This window comes from Lactuca saligna, chromosome 9, assembly GCF_052625555.1.
Source record: "Lactuca saligna cultivar CGN05327 chromosome 9, ASM5262555v1, whole genome shotgun sequence".
NCBI lineage: Eukaryota > Viridiplantae > Streptophyta > Magnoliopsida > Asterales > Asteraceae > Lactuca > Lactuca saligna.
In genome coordinates this window covers 5751233-5764350 of record NC_136425.1, presented here as the reverse complement: position 1 = coordinate 5764350, position 13118 = coordinate 5751233, and the positions used below count along the sequence as shown (strand labels likewise).

The 13118-nt window shown below is 35.1% G+C and overlaps 1 protein-coding gene across 1 annotated transcript; it reads left to right on the top strand.

The window, feature by feature from the left end:
• Positions 1-2291: 2291 nt before the first annotated feature.
• LOC145017574 (non-specific lipid transfer protein GPI-anchored 5-like) lies at positions 2292-3317 on the top strand. The gene is made up of 3 exons (XM_078975579.1): positions 2292-2644; positions 2815-2862; positions 3109-3317. The coding sequence occupies exons 1-3, from the start codon at positions 2323-2325 to the stop codon at positions 3234-3236; spliced, it is 498 nt and encodes a 165-aa protein (XP_078831705.1). The 5' UTR covers positions 2292-2322; the 3' UTR covers positions 3237-3317.
• The last annotated feature ends 9801 nt before the right edge of the window (positions 3318-13118 follow it).

Below are 13118 nucleotides of genomic sequence, written 5' to 3'. Positions count from 1 at the left end.
GTCAATAAGGTAATTCCAATCATCTGAGAATTACATATTAAATACCAAGATGCAAACAACATAAATGATAAAACACATAGATATCACACAATATTGACATAGAAATTATACATAAGGTCTGTAACAACAAACAAGCACATAGAAGATCTGTAACTAACTAACAACAAGCACAAAGAAATCATTATCCCATAGGAATTTTGGATCTTCTATTATCAACATAAAGCACACAGGCTATACAGAAATCATACATAAGGTCTGTAACAAAAAGCACACAGCACAACAGGCCTTAAGGAGTTAAGGTATGCATGCACAACAACAAGCATACAATCAATAACAGGCCCTACATCGATCTTGTCAGAATTTCAGACAAGAAACAGATATCAAACCAAATCTTGAACACCCAGCTCCCGAGTTCCACTAATTAGTCAGGATGTGCTTCAAACACTAATCAGTCACTAATCTAACAACTGCTTCATCGAATCAGACAAGCATACACTTGTATCGAAATAGAAAAAAGTAAGTAAGGTGAGACTATAGCTGGTGGCGCCAGAAATCCGAGGATCGGTGGTGAAGGTGGAGGATAAAGTGTGGTGGGCTGGTGGCTGCTTTAAACGAGGGTTTCCAAGTAGTTTTAAAAAAACATTCTAAATAATTACTCCCTCCGTCCCAAAATAATTGTCCACCTTACTATTTTAATTTGCCCAAAATTATTGTCCACTACCAAAAATACATATATATTTTTACAATGTTGCCCTTAACATTTAATAAATTAAACTATAATAATTACAAATACACATTTCCCATTGGTTTTAAAAAAGGGCAAGGGAGTCATTTTACTCAAAAAAACAAAATTAATTATTGATTTTCTTAATCTGTGTGTTTTTTGTCTGTGGATAATAATTTTAGGACGGAGGGAGTATTTATTACTAGTATTTAAATTTAAAAATATAATAAGTTAATAAGATACCAAAGGGACTTTGATTTATGGGAAGGAATGATTTTTTCTTTGAAATGTTATGGGTTAAAATCTTAATTAAGACATAGATGATGATAGTTAAGAATAGATTAGTTTATCATTTAAAAAAAATATTAATAAAATAAATGAAGAAAAAGGTTAGCTTATAAACGTTTTTTTAGATGAAATTGACTTGAAACTTTATTAGATATCCAAATTGCATCCAATTTCAAATTGAACTCTTAAAATCGACATTCGTCTCTTCTCCTAAGCTCCAGACCGTTCAAATAAAAGAAAATAATGGAAATTGGGAATTTAGGTTATCATCTCTTTACTAGTTGTCAATATTAATCTCTTAATTAGTTATTTTTGTCATTTCATCATCAAATAATATTCCAATGTCATTTCACTTTTAACACTATAAAGCTACTAGGAGTGGACTCGCTAAGGGGTTCGCTAGGACAAGGAACACCGCCCCCTAGTTCTCGCTAGGGGACTCGCCAAGGGAAGGTTGCTACGAACGTAGCGAGAGGAGAGACGATAGAGAGGGTGGATTGGTGGCTTCTGATTGGTTCTTAGCTATTGTTTTCCTTTTTTCTATTTTGTTTTCCTCCAAAATCATATCTGTTAAATTAATAATTACCACTTCGTATCTTTTTGTACTAGACATGCTAACCCTATGTGACATAAGATACACATATCAATTAATATGTATGGAATTTGTATTTGTTTTTTGGAAAACCAATTAATTCTAATATTAAAGATCTTCAAAATCAAATTAATGAAGAAGACAAAGACATTATTTTGATGTATCTAGCCCTTTTTTATAAAATGAAAGAAAAATGTATAATAGATATATTAAGGGTATAATAATTATTTTATTTTTCAAGGGCAAAATACGCAATGAAACATTGAAAAGGACTAAAATTCTGAGTTTGAAACTTTAGGGGGTCAAACCACATAAATAACAAATTCTAGGGACCATTTTTGCAGTTTTATCAATTTGATAACTGTAGAGACTCAAACCACAAAAAATAACAAATAACAAGGACTAATTCTGTAAGTGTTGTCTAAAAACAACATATTAAAAGGATTTCTCGTTGAAAAAATTAATACAAATATTATCTAGCTACTTGCACTTAGCTCATTGGATAAAAACTTCTTTAAGACCGCCTACCGTTTTTTTAATTTGAATTTAAGCTTTGAAACAAATAAACAATCGTAAACTACACGTATTTATTTGTAAATAAGAAAAGTAGGCCACCAAAGTCCCTCACAAGCTAGCGTATTTATTTTCAATTTTCTAGTTTCCTAAATATCATATAAATTCCCTTCCGAAAGTCTTTGAATCAAATCTCCCAAAACCAATGGCTTCAAACCGGTTTGACTTTGAGGCATTTGGTCTAGCCCTGGTTATGCTATGTGGTGTAGCCATGGCTCAATCAGGATGCACCACTGCACTAGTGAGCTTGAGCCCATGTCTTAACTATGTCTCTGGAAATTCATCAACTCCATCATCGTCTTGTTGCTCTCAGTTAGCCAACGTGGTTCAGTCACAGCCACAATGCCTTTGCCCGTTCACTGGCAACGGTGCTGGCTCACCATCGGGTTTGAACATCAACCAAACTTTGGCTCTAGCACTACCTGCTGCTTGCAATATCCAGACTCCTCCTGTTACCCGGTGTAATGGTACGTACGTATAGTATCTCATACTTTCTCATCTTCAACCTCTCTCATCCCTTCATTTTTTAGGTACAAACAACAATTAGTTTTCATTTGATACAAAAACTACATATAAAACTCATTTCTAATTTTAACATATTAAAGATTGCGTTATGTAACTTATCTATTTCTATTAGACGGTGCTAGTGGACCCACAAGTTCTACGCCATCAAATACTCCTTCAGGTAAATCATTCAACAACTCATATTTATATATATATATATATATATATATATATATATATATATATATATATATATATATATATATATATATATATATATATATATATATATATATATATATATATATATATATATATATATATATATATATATATATATATATATATATATAACACCATTTGTTATCCTTTTATAATCATAAGTAAAAACATTGTATTTTCTTATGCTCTGACATGATTACTTCAGGTAGCGGATCAAAGACGACTCCAGGAACAAGTGCAGGCACATCCGAAGAAGCTATAAAAAATCTACCAGTTTTTGTAACTTTTGTTTTGTTCTTCATGGCTGCATATTTTTCGTACCCTGTGGCTTAATTGCTTTTGAATTTTATTGTCATCTATTTTATTGTGCGTGGTATGTGTATTTGTAACGTTTATTATCAAATAATTATGTAAGTCACTTGTGTACTATATATATATATATATATATATATATATATATATATATATATATATATATATATATATATATATATATATATATATATATATATATATATATATATATATATATATATATATATATATATATATATATATATATATATATGTGTGCGCGCGCGCGCGCGCTTCTGTCAGTTTCTGTTATACCGTACCTCTCATTCTCTATTTTCTTTAATTTTTGTGGTACATGAGCATTAAATCATTCACTACTCCATTTTCCACTAAATCTTTCATACTATGTTATACTTTTTTGACAAAACTGCGAAAATAGTTCCTGTGGTATGTATTTTTTCTAAGGTTTAGTTAATACCTCGATTTTTTGGTTTCGTGGTCCTTTTGAGCTAGTTTCGATGCATATTTGGTCCCTCCGAATATTGAAATGACTGTTATGCCCTTCTTGTATTTGTTTTCCATTTTCTTAAAAGATTTAATACTTATTAAATAATTTTTATAATTAAAAATAAAAAGGTTTCACCTCCCCCCACTCTTTGTACACGGTACCATAGAAAAGAATCCAACTAATAACACTCTTTCACCGGTGATCTCTCTTTTCCGCCGGACGCTATAGCTTGAGGCACCAGACGTCACGCTTGTTCCGGCAACTCGAATCGTTACCTCCTCCGACAAAAGAGGTTAACAAAGAGTCACGTTTCCATATCTTTGATTCCGGCCATCAATATCGTTTCAGATTTGGAACCCGCCTTCCTTTATCGAACGTTGCCACCTTACTTTACGATAAGCCCTACAACGGCTCCGACGATAAGCCCTATGCCAGCTCCACCAATCGAATTCGTTCCATTTGCAAAGTCAGTGAGTTCCCCACCAACATCGGTTCAATCTCCCCTGATTCAAGAACCGCTCAGTTTTCCGATCTCGTATTCTCCAGTAATGTCGTCATCGGTATCTTGGGCTACATTGTTGCTTCTTTCCTTACTAAATAACCTCTCACAACTGCTTGAATATTCACTAGCGACTTTAGTGCGTTCAATGCTTTCCTCGACTTTTAAATCCACAAAATTTTAATCTATTAATTGGATTTCGAATTGGCTTTTTTATGTTTTTTATTATATGTCGATTGATCTAACAGTAAATGAATTAATGTTGTGAATTACCAGGTACTTAGGAAACAATACTTGGATTCACTAGAATGTATTGTGTGTGTGTGTGTATATATCCAAGAAAAAAGATGCGAGGTTTGGGGTACAATTGTCTATCCGGCCCATTCAACTAGAAAGCTATGATTTTTGGGATTTATGGGAAAGACATATTTTACCGGGAAACACCCACTTTTTTATGCAAATCAAATAGTCTTCTCGATCTATTCATCCATAAATATACCATAAATTAAGAAGCATATTCGCAAATCCTAAAAAAATAACCTTTGACATAAGTTTTAATCTTATAATACACTTAGATCGTCGTAAATACTTGAGTAGATTTACAACCAGCTCATCAAAATCTTTCTTTTTGTTGGTGTTTATGAGTCGAGATTAAACAATTGCAATCACAAAGCATCAAGATTTCAAATCATGCTACAAACCCCTAAGAAATTAAACGAGAATCGACCAAATGCTAAATTGGTCCAGACAATCCAGATTTCAACATTCTTGAATCAAAATCGAGAACCCATGTTCCCAATTGAAGACGATTAATTTAATAGTAAATGGGAATTACAAATTCCAACAAATCTAGGCCAAACAACAAGCAACAATAATCAATATTCAAAGGAAAACACAGTAAATTTACCTTGAGAAACCAAGATTTGGCTTAGAGTTCGTCATAAGTTATCAAGAAATGGAGGCGGAGTGCTTGTGAGGAAGAGGGAAAATTGTAGTTTCATTTTTTTTTCTTCTTCTAATTATTATTATTTTTACTTTCAATCCACAAAACATAGAAAGAGTACGGATGTCGAAAAATGATACATTAGGTCTTACGGAGTATTAAATATTAGATTCCTTTTCCTTTTCCAAAGTGGAGCTTTTTCAAATTGGTTCGACTTTTCGGTTTTTTTCCACCTGCTTTGTAATTAGTTTTTTTTTGCACTAGTCTAGTGGTTTATCAGTTTTAATATTTAACTCACATTCTTTAAACCTGCTTCAATTTTTTTTCATATTATATACTGCTCATGTACTTGTCAACATAGCATTATTGTTTTATTGTTTGCGATTACTAACTTTTCCTTATAGTATTAATGGATAAAAATATTTTAATTTACTCTTTAAAATACGACATAAAATTACGACATACATTTTTTCTGTCGTAAATCATTGATATTTTATGATATATAACATAAAATTTATGACAGGCTTTTATGCCTATCATATAAGTGTTGTATGTCGTAATTCGTCTGTCAAGAAATGCCTTTTTTCTAGTAGTGTTGGAAACTTACTTTCTTCCGTATCAAAATAGAAAAGTCAAATTCGCATCCACTTTGGGAAGGGGATAAAAAAGTCAACCTGTACGACAAATCAAAACACAAGAAATATATTCGAACATAAAACTTTCTCTACATAAAAAACAAATTGATTCCTTGTGAGGAGAAAATGCAACCGGAAGAACATCATTAGCCAATACTTGACCCCCAAATATATCTGCACAAAAAAGAAAATTAAATTAACGCTTCATTCACAATAAAGAAAATTTAACAAGAACAATATCTCAAAACATACCCTTGAGCTACAAAGAGTTCAACCTTCAAAAGAAAAAGAAAAATCATAAACAGAAACAAAAGATAGTAGATTTCACAGGGATATCAATAAAGAATATACATTAGCTAACCTACTCCACTTCTGTCGTCCTCAAAAGTCTTCATTCATGAAATCTTCATGTGTCAAACAGCCAACGGCACCACCTCCTCTAAGTGCCCATAGATATTGTGTACACCTTGAAGACCTTCTGTTCTTCTAGTTCTGCATTCACCATCAAGAGGTAAGGCCAGAAGCTCTATAACATTATGTAGGTTTATCTCTTCCAAAGCTTCATCAATTTATGTTCGTAGATCTGGTGCAAGACTACTTTTACCTTCTTCCTAAACGAGAGTAGATAAACAAGAACACCATCTGAGGTTTCAAGGACTTAAAACTTCATTCTTACTCGATCGGGTGGTTCAAGATGCCATTTTTTTATAGGAAAACAGAAAAGAAACAAAAAGCAAAGTTTTAAAAGGATTTTTTGATTATTATTACCTGTAATAACTTCAGTACCGTCTCAAGTAATTCACAACCCTTAATATAATCTGGAGGACACAACGCCATAGCGTCCCTTTAAATTTCAACATAGGACAATGCCATTCCCAACACAACAGTAACATCTAAAATTACATTTTTCATGCTTGAATGATTTGTGTAGTCTCTCTTTCAGTAAACTTTCACTAATTTGAAGCACCAATCCATCCTCTCCTACTTCTTGTAATAGGCATAGGGCTCCAGGAACCTTGAAAGTTCTAATATCAACTAATATTTAGTCAATGTTGTTCTTTAAATATCATAAACATGACTAGTAAGTTAGATCGTTTGGCCGACTTTTCTTTCTCCAACTATTCTTTCATAGCCGATTCTAGTGTAATTCATATAATATTATGCTTTAAACTGACGTATAATACTAAAAGAGGGATTTCACGAGCTGCTTAAAGAACATGCCTCCAGGTAATTAACGCGTCGTCATTATATTCATACTGATGTGGTTTCAAAGACCTAGCTTCATAACATATTCTAATTCTTTCTCGGAGGAAGTGAGACTCCGCACTGAGCATTCGGTAGAAGTCGATGGGAATACATACGTGGCGGTCAGGGGCGGTGGAGAGCATGAAAGGGTAGTGGCGGTTAGATCATTAGGGTCGGCATTATTGGTCTGACCCTGATTCCTTAAAGCGATGCTTATCCTTACAATCTCTCCGAAGGTGGTGACATAAAGAGAGAGACGCATTCCAATGATAGATAGAGGCGGATAAGGGCAACAGGGGGTGGCGGTTTGGTCCATGAGTAACGAGTTATAACCGCCTAAAATGACTTCGATTATTTAATTACCAAACTATCCTTCTGTGTCGATTTAAAAGAGTATATATATATATATATATATATATATATATATATATATATATATATATATATATTCGAAATAAAACATCAATCATATCCTATAATCTCTTTATTTATGTCTTGAAGATTGATGATGGCAGTTATATAGTGTTATACGGTTATTCTCTATCTATCTACCCGTCAGATATTAGATTTCTTTATGGTATGAATTTTTGCTTCTGTCATCATCTATTTTCCTTGTAATGTGTTTGTTGTGTTTTAAGTTTTACTTACAATTATTGCTCACATAGATTCAAATACCAATGTTTTATTAACATAACATAGAAAATGAAAATACAATTTTATATTTGGGTAAATCTTTTAAAGTATAATGTCCTAATAAGAAAAAAAAGTACAATGTTATTTTGAGATGAGTTTTTCAAAAGCATAATCCTTCATTGAGAAGAAAAACCTACAATCCATAATTCAGTAAATATTCCAAGGTAACCACCATTTTTGTAAAAATACAATAAATAGCAACACGTCTTCACTTGATTTATAATATTGTGCAAGCCCTCCAAAAAGCTTTACTAAAACTATATTCAAACATTCAGCTTTTTTGTCAAACTAATAACCACCATGGCATGACACATGGATAAGGTCAAACCACACTCCTTTTGATGGAAAGAAATTTTGTTACTACCAATGCATTCCAGGGCACTCACTCCTACAAACAAGACCATCTGACCTCTAAGATAATTTCCTGGAAAATTCGAGTAAATGCTTATAACGATGGAATAAAATAAACTATTCCTCAAATGACTTAAAAACATGAACAAATAACATAACAATTTTGCATTTTAGTGGGTGCATGAAACTTAAAAATTCAAATACATTTAAGGCTTCTATTTAACCTTTCTGGCATCTGCTTGAGTTCCCGACTTTTGTCTGTAAGGAGAAGTTTTAGAGATAATGTACATATATTTGAATATGAGTTGGTGTATAGATAAGGTCTAGTTTATTCAAATGATTGTAATCCTTATCCTTGTAAGTTACCGTGGTATATATAATTGATGGTGGAACCTACAGCTTTAATGAGGCAAATTATACTTTCTTATCATTGTTGACTTGGTATCACAGCCAAATCCCTAGGGCTCCAATTTTACCCTCCATTTTTACCTACGAACTTTGGTTCTTGTTCAGATCATCTTCATTATGGTACCTTCTTTCATTAATTCTTCTAAAATCGCCACTGTCATCACCTGCAAATTAACTCGTACCAACTTCCTAGTTTGGAAGGCCCAAGTCATTCCTATCCTTCGTGGTGTCTAACTCTATGAATATCTTGATGGAACAAAAACGTTTCCTACTGCTAAGATAACTATGGGAACCAGTGCGGAAGCAAAGACAGCCGACAATCCTGATTATCGGAATTGGGTTGTTCAAGATCAAGAAATCCTCAGAGGATTATTATCGTCTATGACAAAATACGTATTATCATAGCTTACTCGCTAAACTGATACATCAAAACAAGTATGGGATGCTCTCCATACAATATTTTCTGCTCCACAGAGGAAAATCAATTCAGATCCGTACACAACTCTCAACAACAAGGAAGGGCGACATGAGTGCGTCCGAGTACTATCAGAAGATGACGGGGCTTGCTGACACTATGGCAAACATTGGTCACCCCATGATTGATGAGGAAGTTATAGGCTACATTCTAGTCGGTCTAGGTCTAGACCAGGCCACGGGGACTTATTTACTGTCATCACCGTTCTCAGCAACCAACGAGATGCGACACTACCAGAGTTTTACTCTTATCTGATTGCACATGAGACTCAAACTACAACAATGAACAAACCTACAGACTTCATCTTGTCTGCTAACAATGTTAAGAGGCAGGAGTCAAGTGGATCTCGGTGCAACTACAACAACAATGAGAACAATACCTTCAACAATAATTATCGAAACAACTATCGAAAAAGGGGCAACAGCTATGGATGTGTTCGTGGCCGTGGAGGTGGTAGGAAAAATGGTAGCAGTCCATGATGTCAAGTATGTGGTATTCCAGGTCATACTGCGTTGAATTGCAGAAATCGATTCAATCATGCCTATCAAGCAGAAGAGTATCATGGAGGGAATAATGCTACCAAACAAAGCTACAACAATGACACCAATTGGTATATTGACACTGGAGTTACATATCATCTAACAAGTGATTTAGATCGCTTGTCCATTCAGGAGTGATACATTGGAAAAGACTAGGTTCAAGTTGCCAATGGAACATGTTTTCATATTTCCCATATTGGTTATTCTCAAATCCCCAGTCTAAGTAGACCCATTGTTCTTAAAAACATCTTACATGTTCCCCAAATCAATAATCATCTTCTTTCTACTCATAAACTTGTTTCTAATAACGATGTATTTATTAAAATTCACCCTAAAGTTTTCTTTATTAAGGACAAGGTCACGAAGAAAACGTTTCTACTCGGTTAAAGCAAAGGAGGTCTCTTCCTGGTACCCATTACTTATACTTCTCGTATTCCTCATCAAGTCGCATCTAGTGTTAAAGTTTCGTCTTTACAGTGGCATCGGCGTCTTGGTCACCCTACTTGAGCACTCGTTAAAACTATTTTAAAGTCAAATAAACTAGGTTGTTCTTTTGATAATATGTCTTCTATTTGTGATGCATGTCAGCGTGCAAAGAGTCATCAGCTTCTTTATAATAATTTTGTTCATATTACAACTTTTCCACATGAGCTTGTTCATACTGATGTTTGGGGACGAGCTCAAGTGCCTAGTGGAGGTTATAAATATTATGTTAGTTTCTTGGATGACTACAGTCGTTATAATTGGATTTATATCCTTAAACATAAATCTGATGTTGAACAAGTCTTTTATATTTTCCAAACTCATGTTGAACGTCTTTTGAATACTAAAATTCGTACTATCCAATCTGACTAGGGTGGTGAATATCACAAGCTCCATAAATATTTTCAGCAAACAGGTATTGCTTACCGTGTGTCATCTCCCCATACATCCCAAAAAATGGGATGGTTGAGCGAAAACATCGACACATTGTTGAAATAGGCTTGGCTCTTTTAGCTCATTCCTCTCTTCCACTTCATTTTTGGGATGAAGCTTTCTTAACAGCCTATTATCTAATAAATCATATGCCTAGTCGCACAATACAAAATTCTACACCCATCACACGTCTTCTAAAAATAACCCCTAATTACTCATTTCTACATAACTTTGCGTGTGTGTGTTGGCCAAGACTTCGTAAATATAACACTCACAAACTTGCATATCGATCTTAAATGTGTGTCTTCTTAGAGTATAAATCAATGCACAAAGGGTACAAGTGTTTAGATATGAGTACTGGTCGAATCTATATATCTTGAGATGTGATTTTTGATGAATCATGATTCCCATATGCAACCTCCTCTGTTTCTACCACACCATCCCCTAGGTCTGAGGTGGCATCGTTTCCTCAATCTGAACCAAGTATCTCGAATGACCATTTGTGGAATTATGACTTGTCCCTTTTATTGGCTAACCATTCTAGTGCAGTTGCAGCACCATTAGCTCTTGTGGTTACCATTCAAATACCGAGAACCACAACAAGTAATAACACAGGTATCAAGGTGTCTCCACCAACGTCCTCTATGTCATTACAACAGCAAAGTCACTTGCCAAGAACACTAGTCATGCCTTCATCAAATCCCCCTGCTGTTGACACCATTGAAAACGTAGCTCCTGCTGCTACTATTGACGACAGTGATAGTACAACTCCTACTGGTTCTGTTGATTCAACTAATATAACTGACACGGCTGACACTTCACTGGCTTCTCCTGTTCCAGCAAGTCCAATTGTTGGTGATGTCTCCACATCTACATCAGGTATCATGACTTGAGCGCGTGCATGGAAGACTTTCCCTCGAAAATTTACTGATGGAACAATACTTTATAATCCCAATAAACGTGCCTTATTTGCTGAACCTGCTTCCTATCGACTGGCTTTGGATGATCCAGCATGGCGACACGCCATGAAAGCTAAGTTTTCTGCCTTTCAGAAGAATAATACATGGGTTTTGGTACCACGACCATCTAATGTAAATGTCGTTGGCTGCAAATGGGTTTTCAAGCTTAAACAACATCCCGATGGTTCTATTGATAAACATAAGGCATGTCTGGTGGCTCGGGGTATCACTCAACAGTATGGACTTGACTATCAAGACACATTCAGTCCAGTTGTCAAACCCACACCAGTTCGTTTGATTCTTGCTCTTACAATGTCCAGATGATGGCATCTTCGACAGATTAATGTAAGCAATGCATTTCTTCATGGCTTCTAAAATGAAGAGGTTTACATGCTGCAACCTCCAGGTTTTAAAGACACTCACAACCCTCATTATGTCTGTAAACTTCATAATACAATCTATGGACTAAAACAATCACCTCGCACATGGTTTTCTCGGCTAAGTGACAAGCTACATCAACTTGGATTTCATTCGTTGAAGGCTGACACATCTCTTTTCATTTTTCATTGTAGGAGTGTTCTTATCTACATTCTTGTTTATGTAGATGATATTGTGATTGTTGTTTCCACTCAAAAACTAGCTGATCAATTGGTGTATATGTAACTTGTCAAGAACTTTTCCCATCAAAGGTCTTGGCCGATTAAATTATTTTTAGGAGATTGAGGTTTCTCACAATTAAGGGGGAATCACTCCTATTCAGCATAAACATGCGTCTGATTTACTCAAACGAGTTCACATGTCGAATTTTAAGAGCGTCTCAACCCCCATGTCTGTCACGGATAAGCTGGCACGTGATTAATGAAATTATCTTAGCGAGGACGATGCGTTCAAGTGTAACACCGTAAATTTCAAAACAAAATTTTCAAATTTTTATAAAACATAATTCATTTAATATTCAGAAAACAACCATATTTAATCATTCAATCCAAGTAATACAAAATCCCAAGATCTCAAAATCATAACTCCCAAGCGTGTGTACTGATCAAGCCGGTGCCTTCCCGCGATCGTCACTAGTACCTGAAACAAATAACATCAAACACTGTAAGCACAAAGCTTAGTGAGTTCCCCAAAATACCACATATAACACATATTAGCCACTCGAGGCTATAACTCTATGGGTCCGTGCACCCAACTCTGTGAACCCTCAGGTTCTAACTCTGTGAACCTTACGGTTCTAACTCTGTAAACATGCACAACATAAATCACATAGAAATAATGCAGTACAACACATAACATACATAGCATACAAATACTCTTTCACATAACTCTGGTTACCTACTCAAGGTAAAGTATAGTGAGAAGACTCACCTCGCGTGTCTCGGTAAGTCGTAAATCCCTGAATCACTAGTGCTCGATCTCCCGAGCTATAATCCTCCTATAACACAATACCCCTCTAATTAACACTTTCCCAACTAAGGTTGACTATCCCTTAACAAGTCAACATAGGTCAACACTGGTCAATGGTCAATGGTCAACTTTGACCGGACTCGGTGAGTGCACTATAACGACTCGGCGAGTCTAAGCGCACGCACTGATTTCCCTGGGATCCTCTCTTGACACGTCGAGTATTCTCCTAACTCGACGAGTTCCACCTGGCATGAGTTGTGGGGCCACCACGACTCAACTCGCCGAGTCTCAAGAACAACTCGGCGAGTCCAGCTTGATTCAGTCCACCTGTCAATCCACTCTGA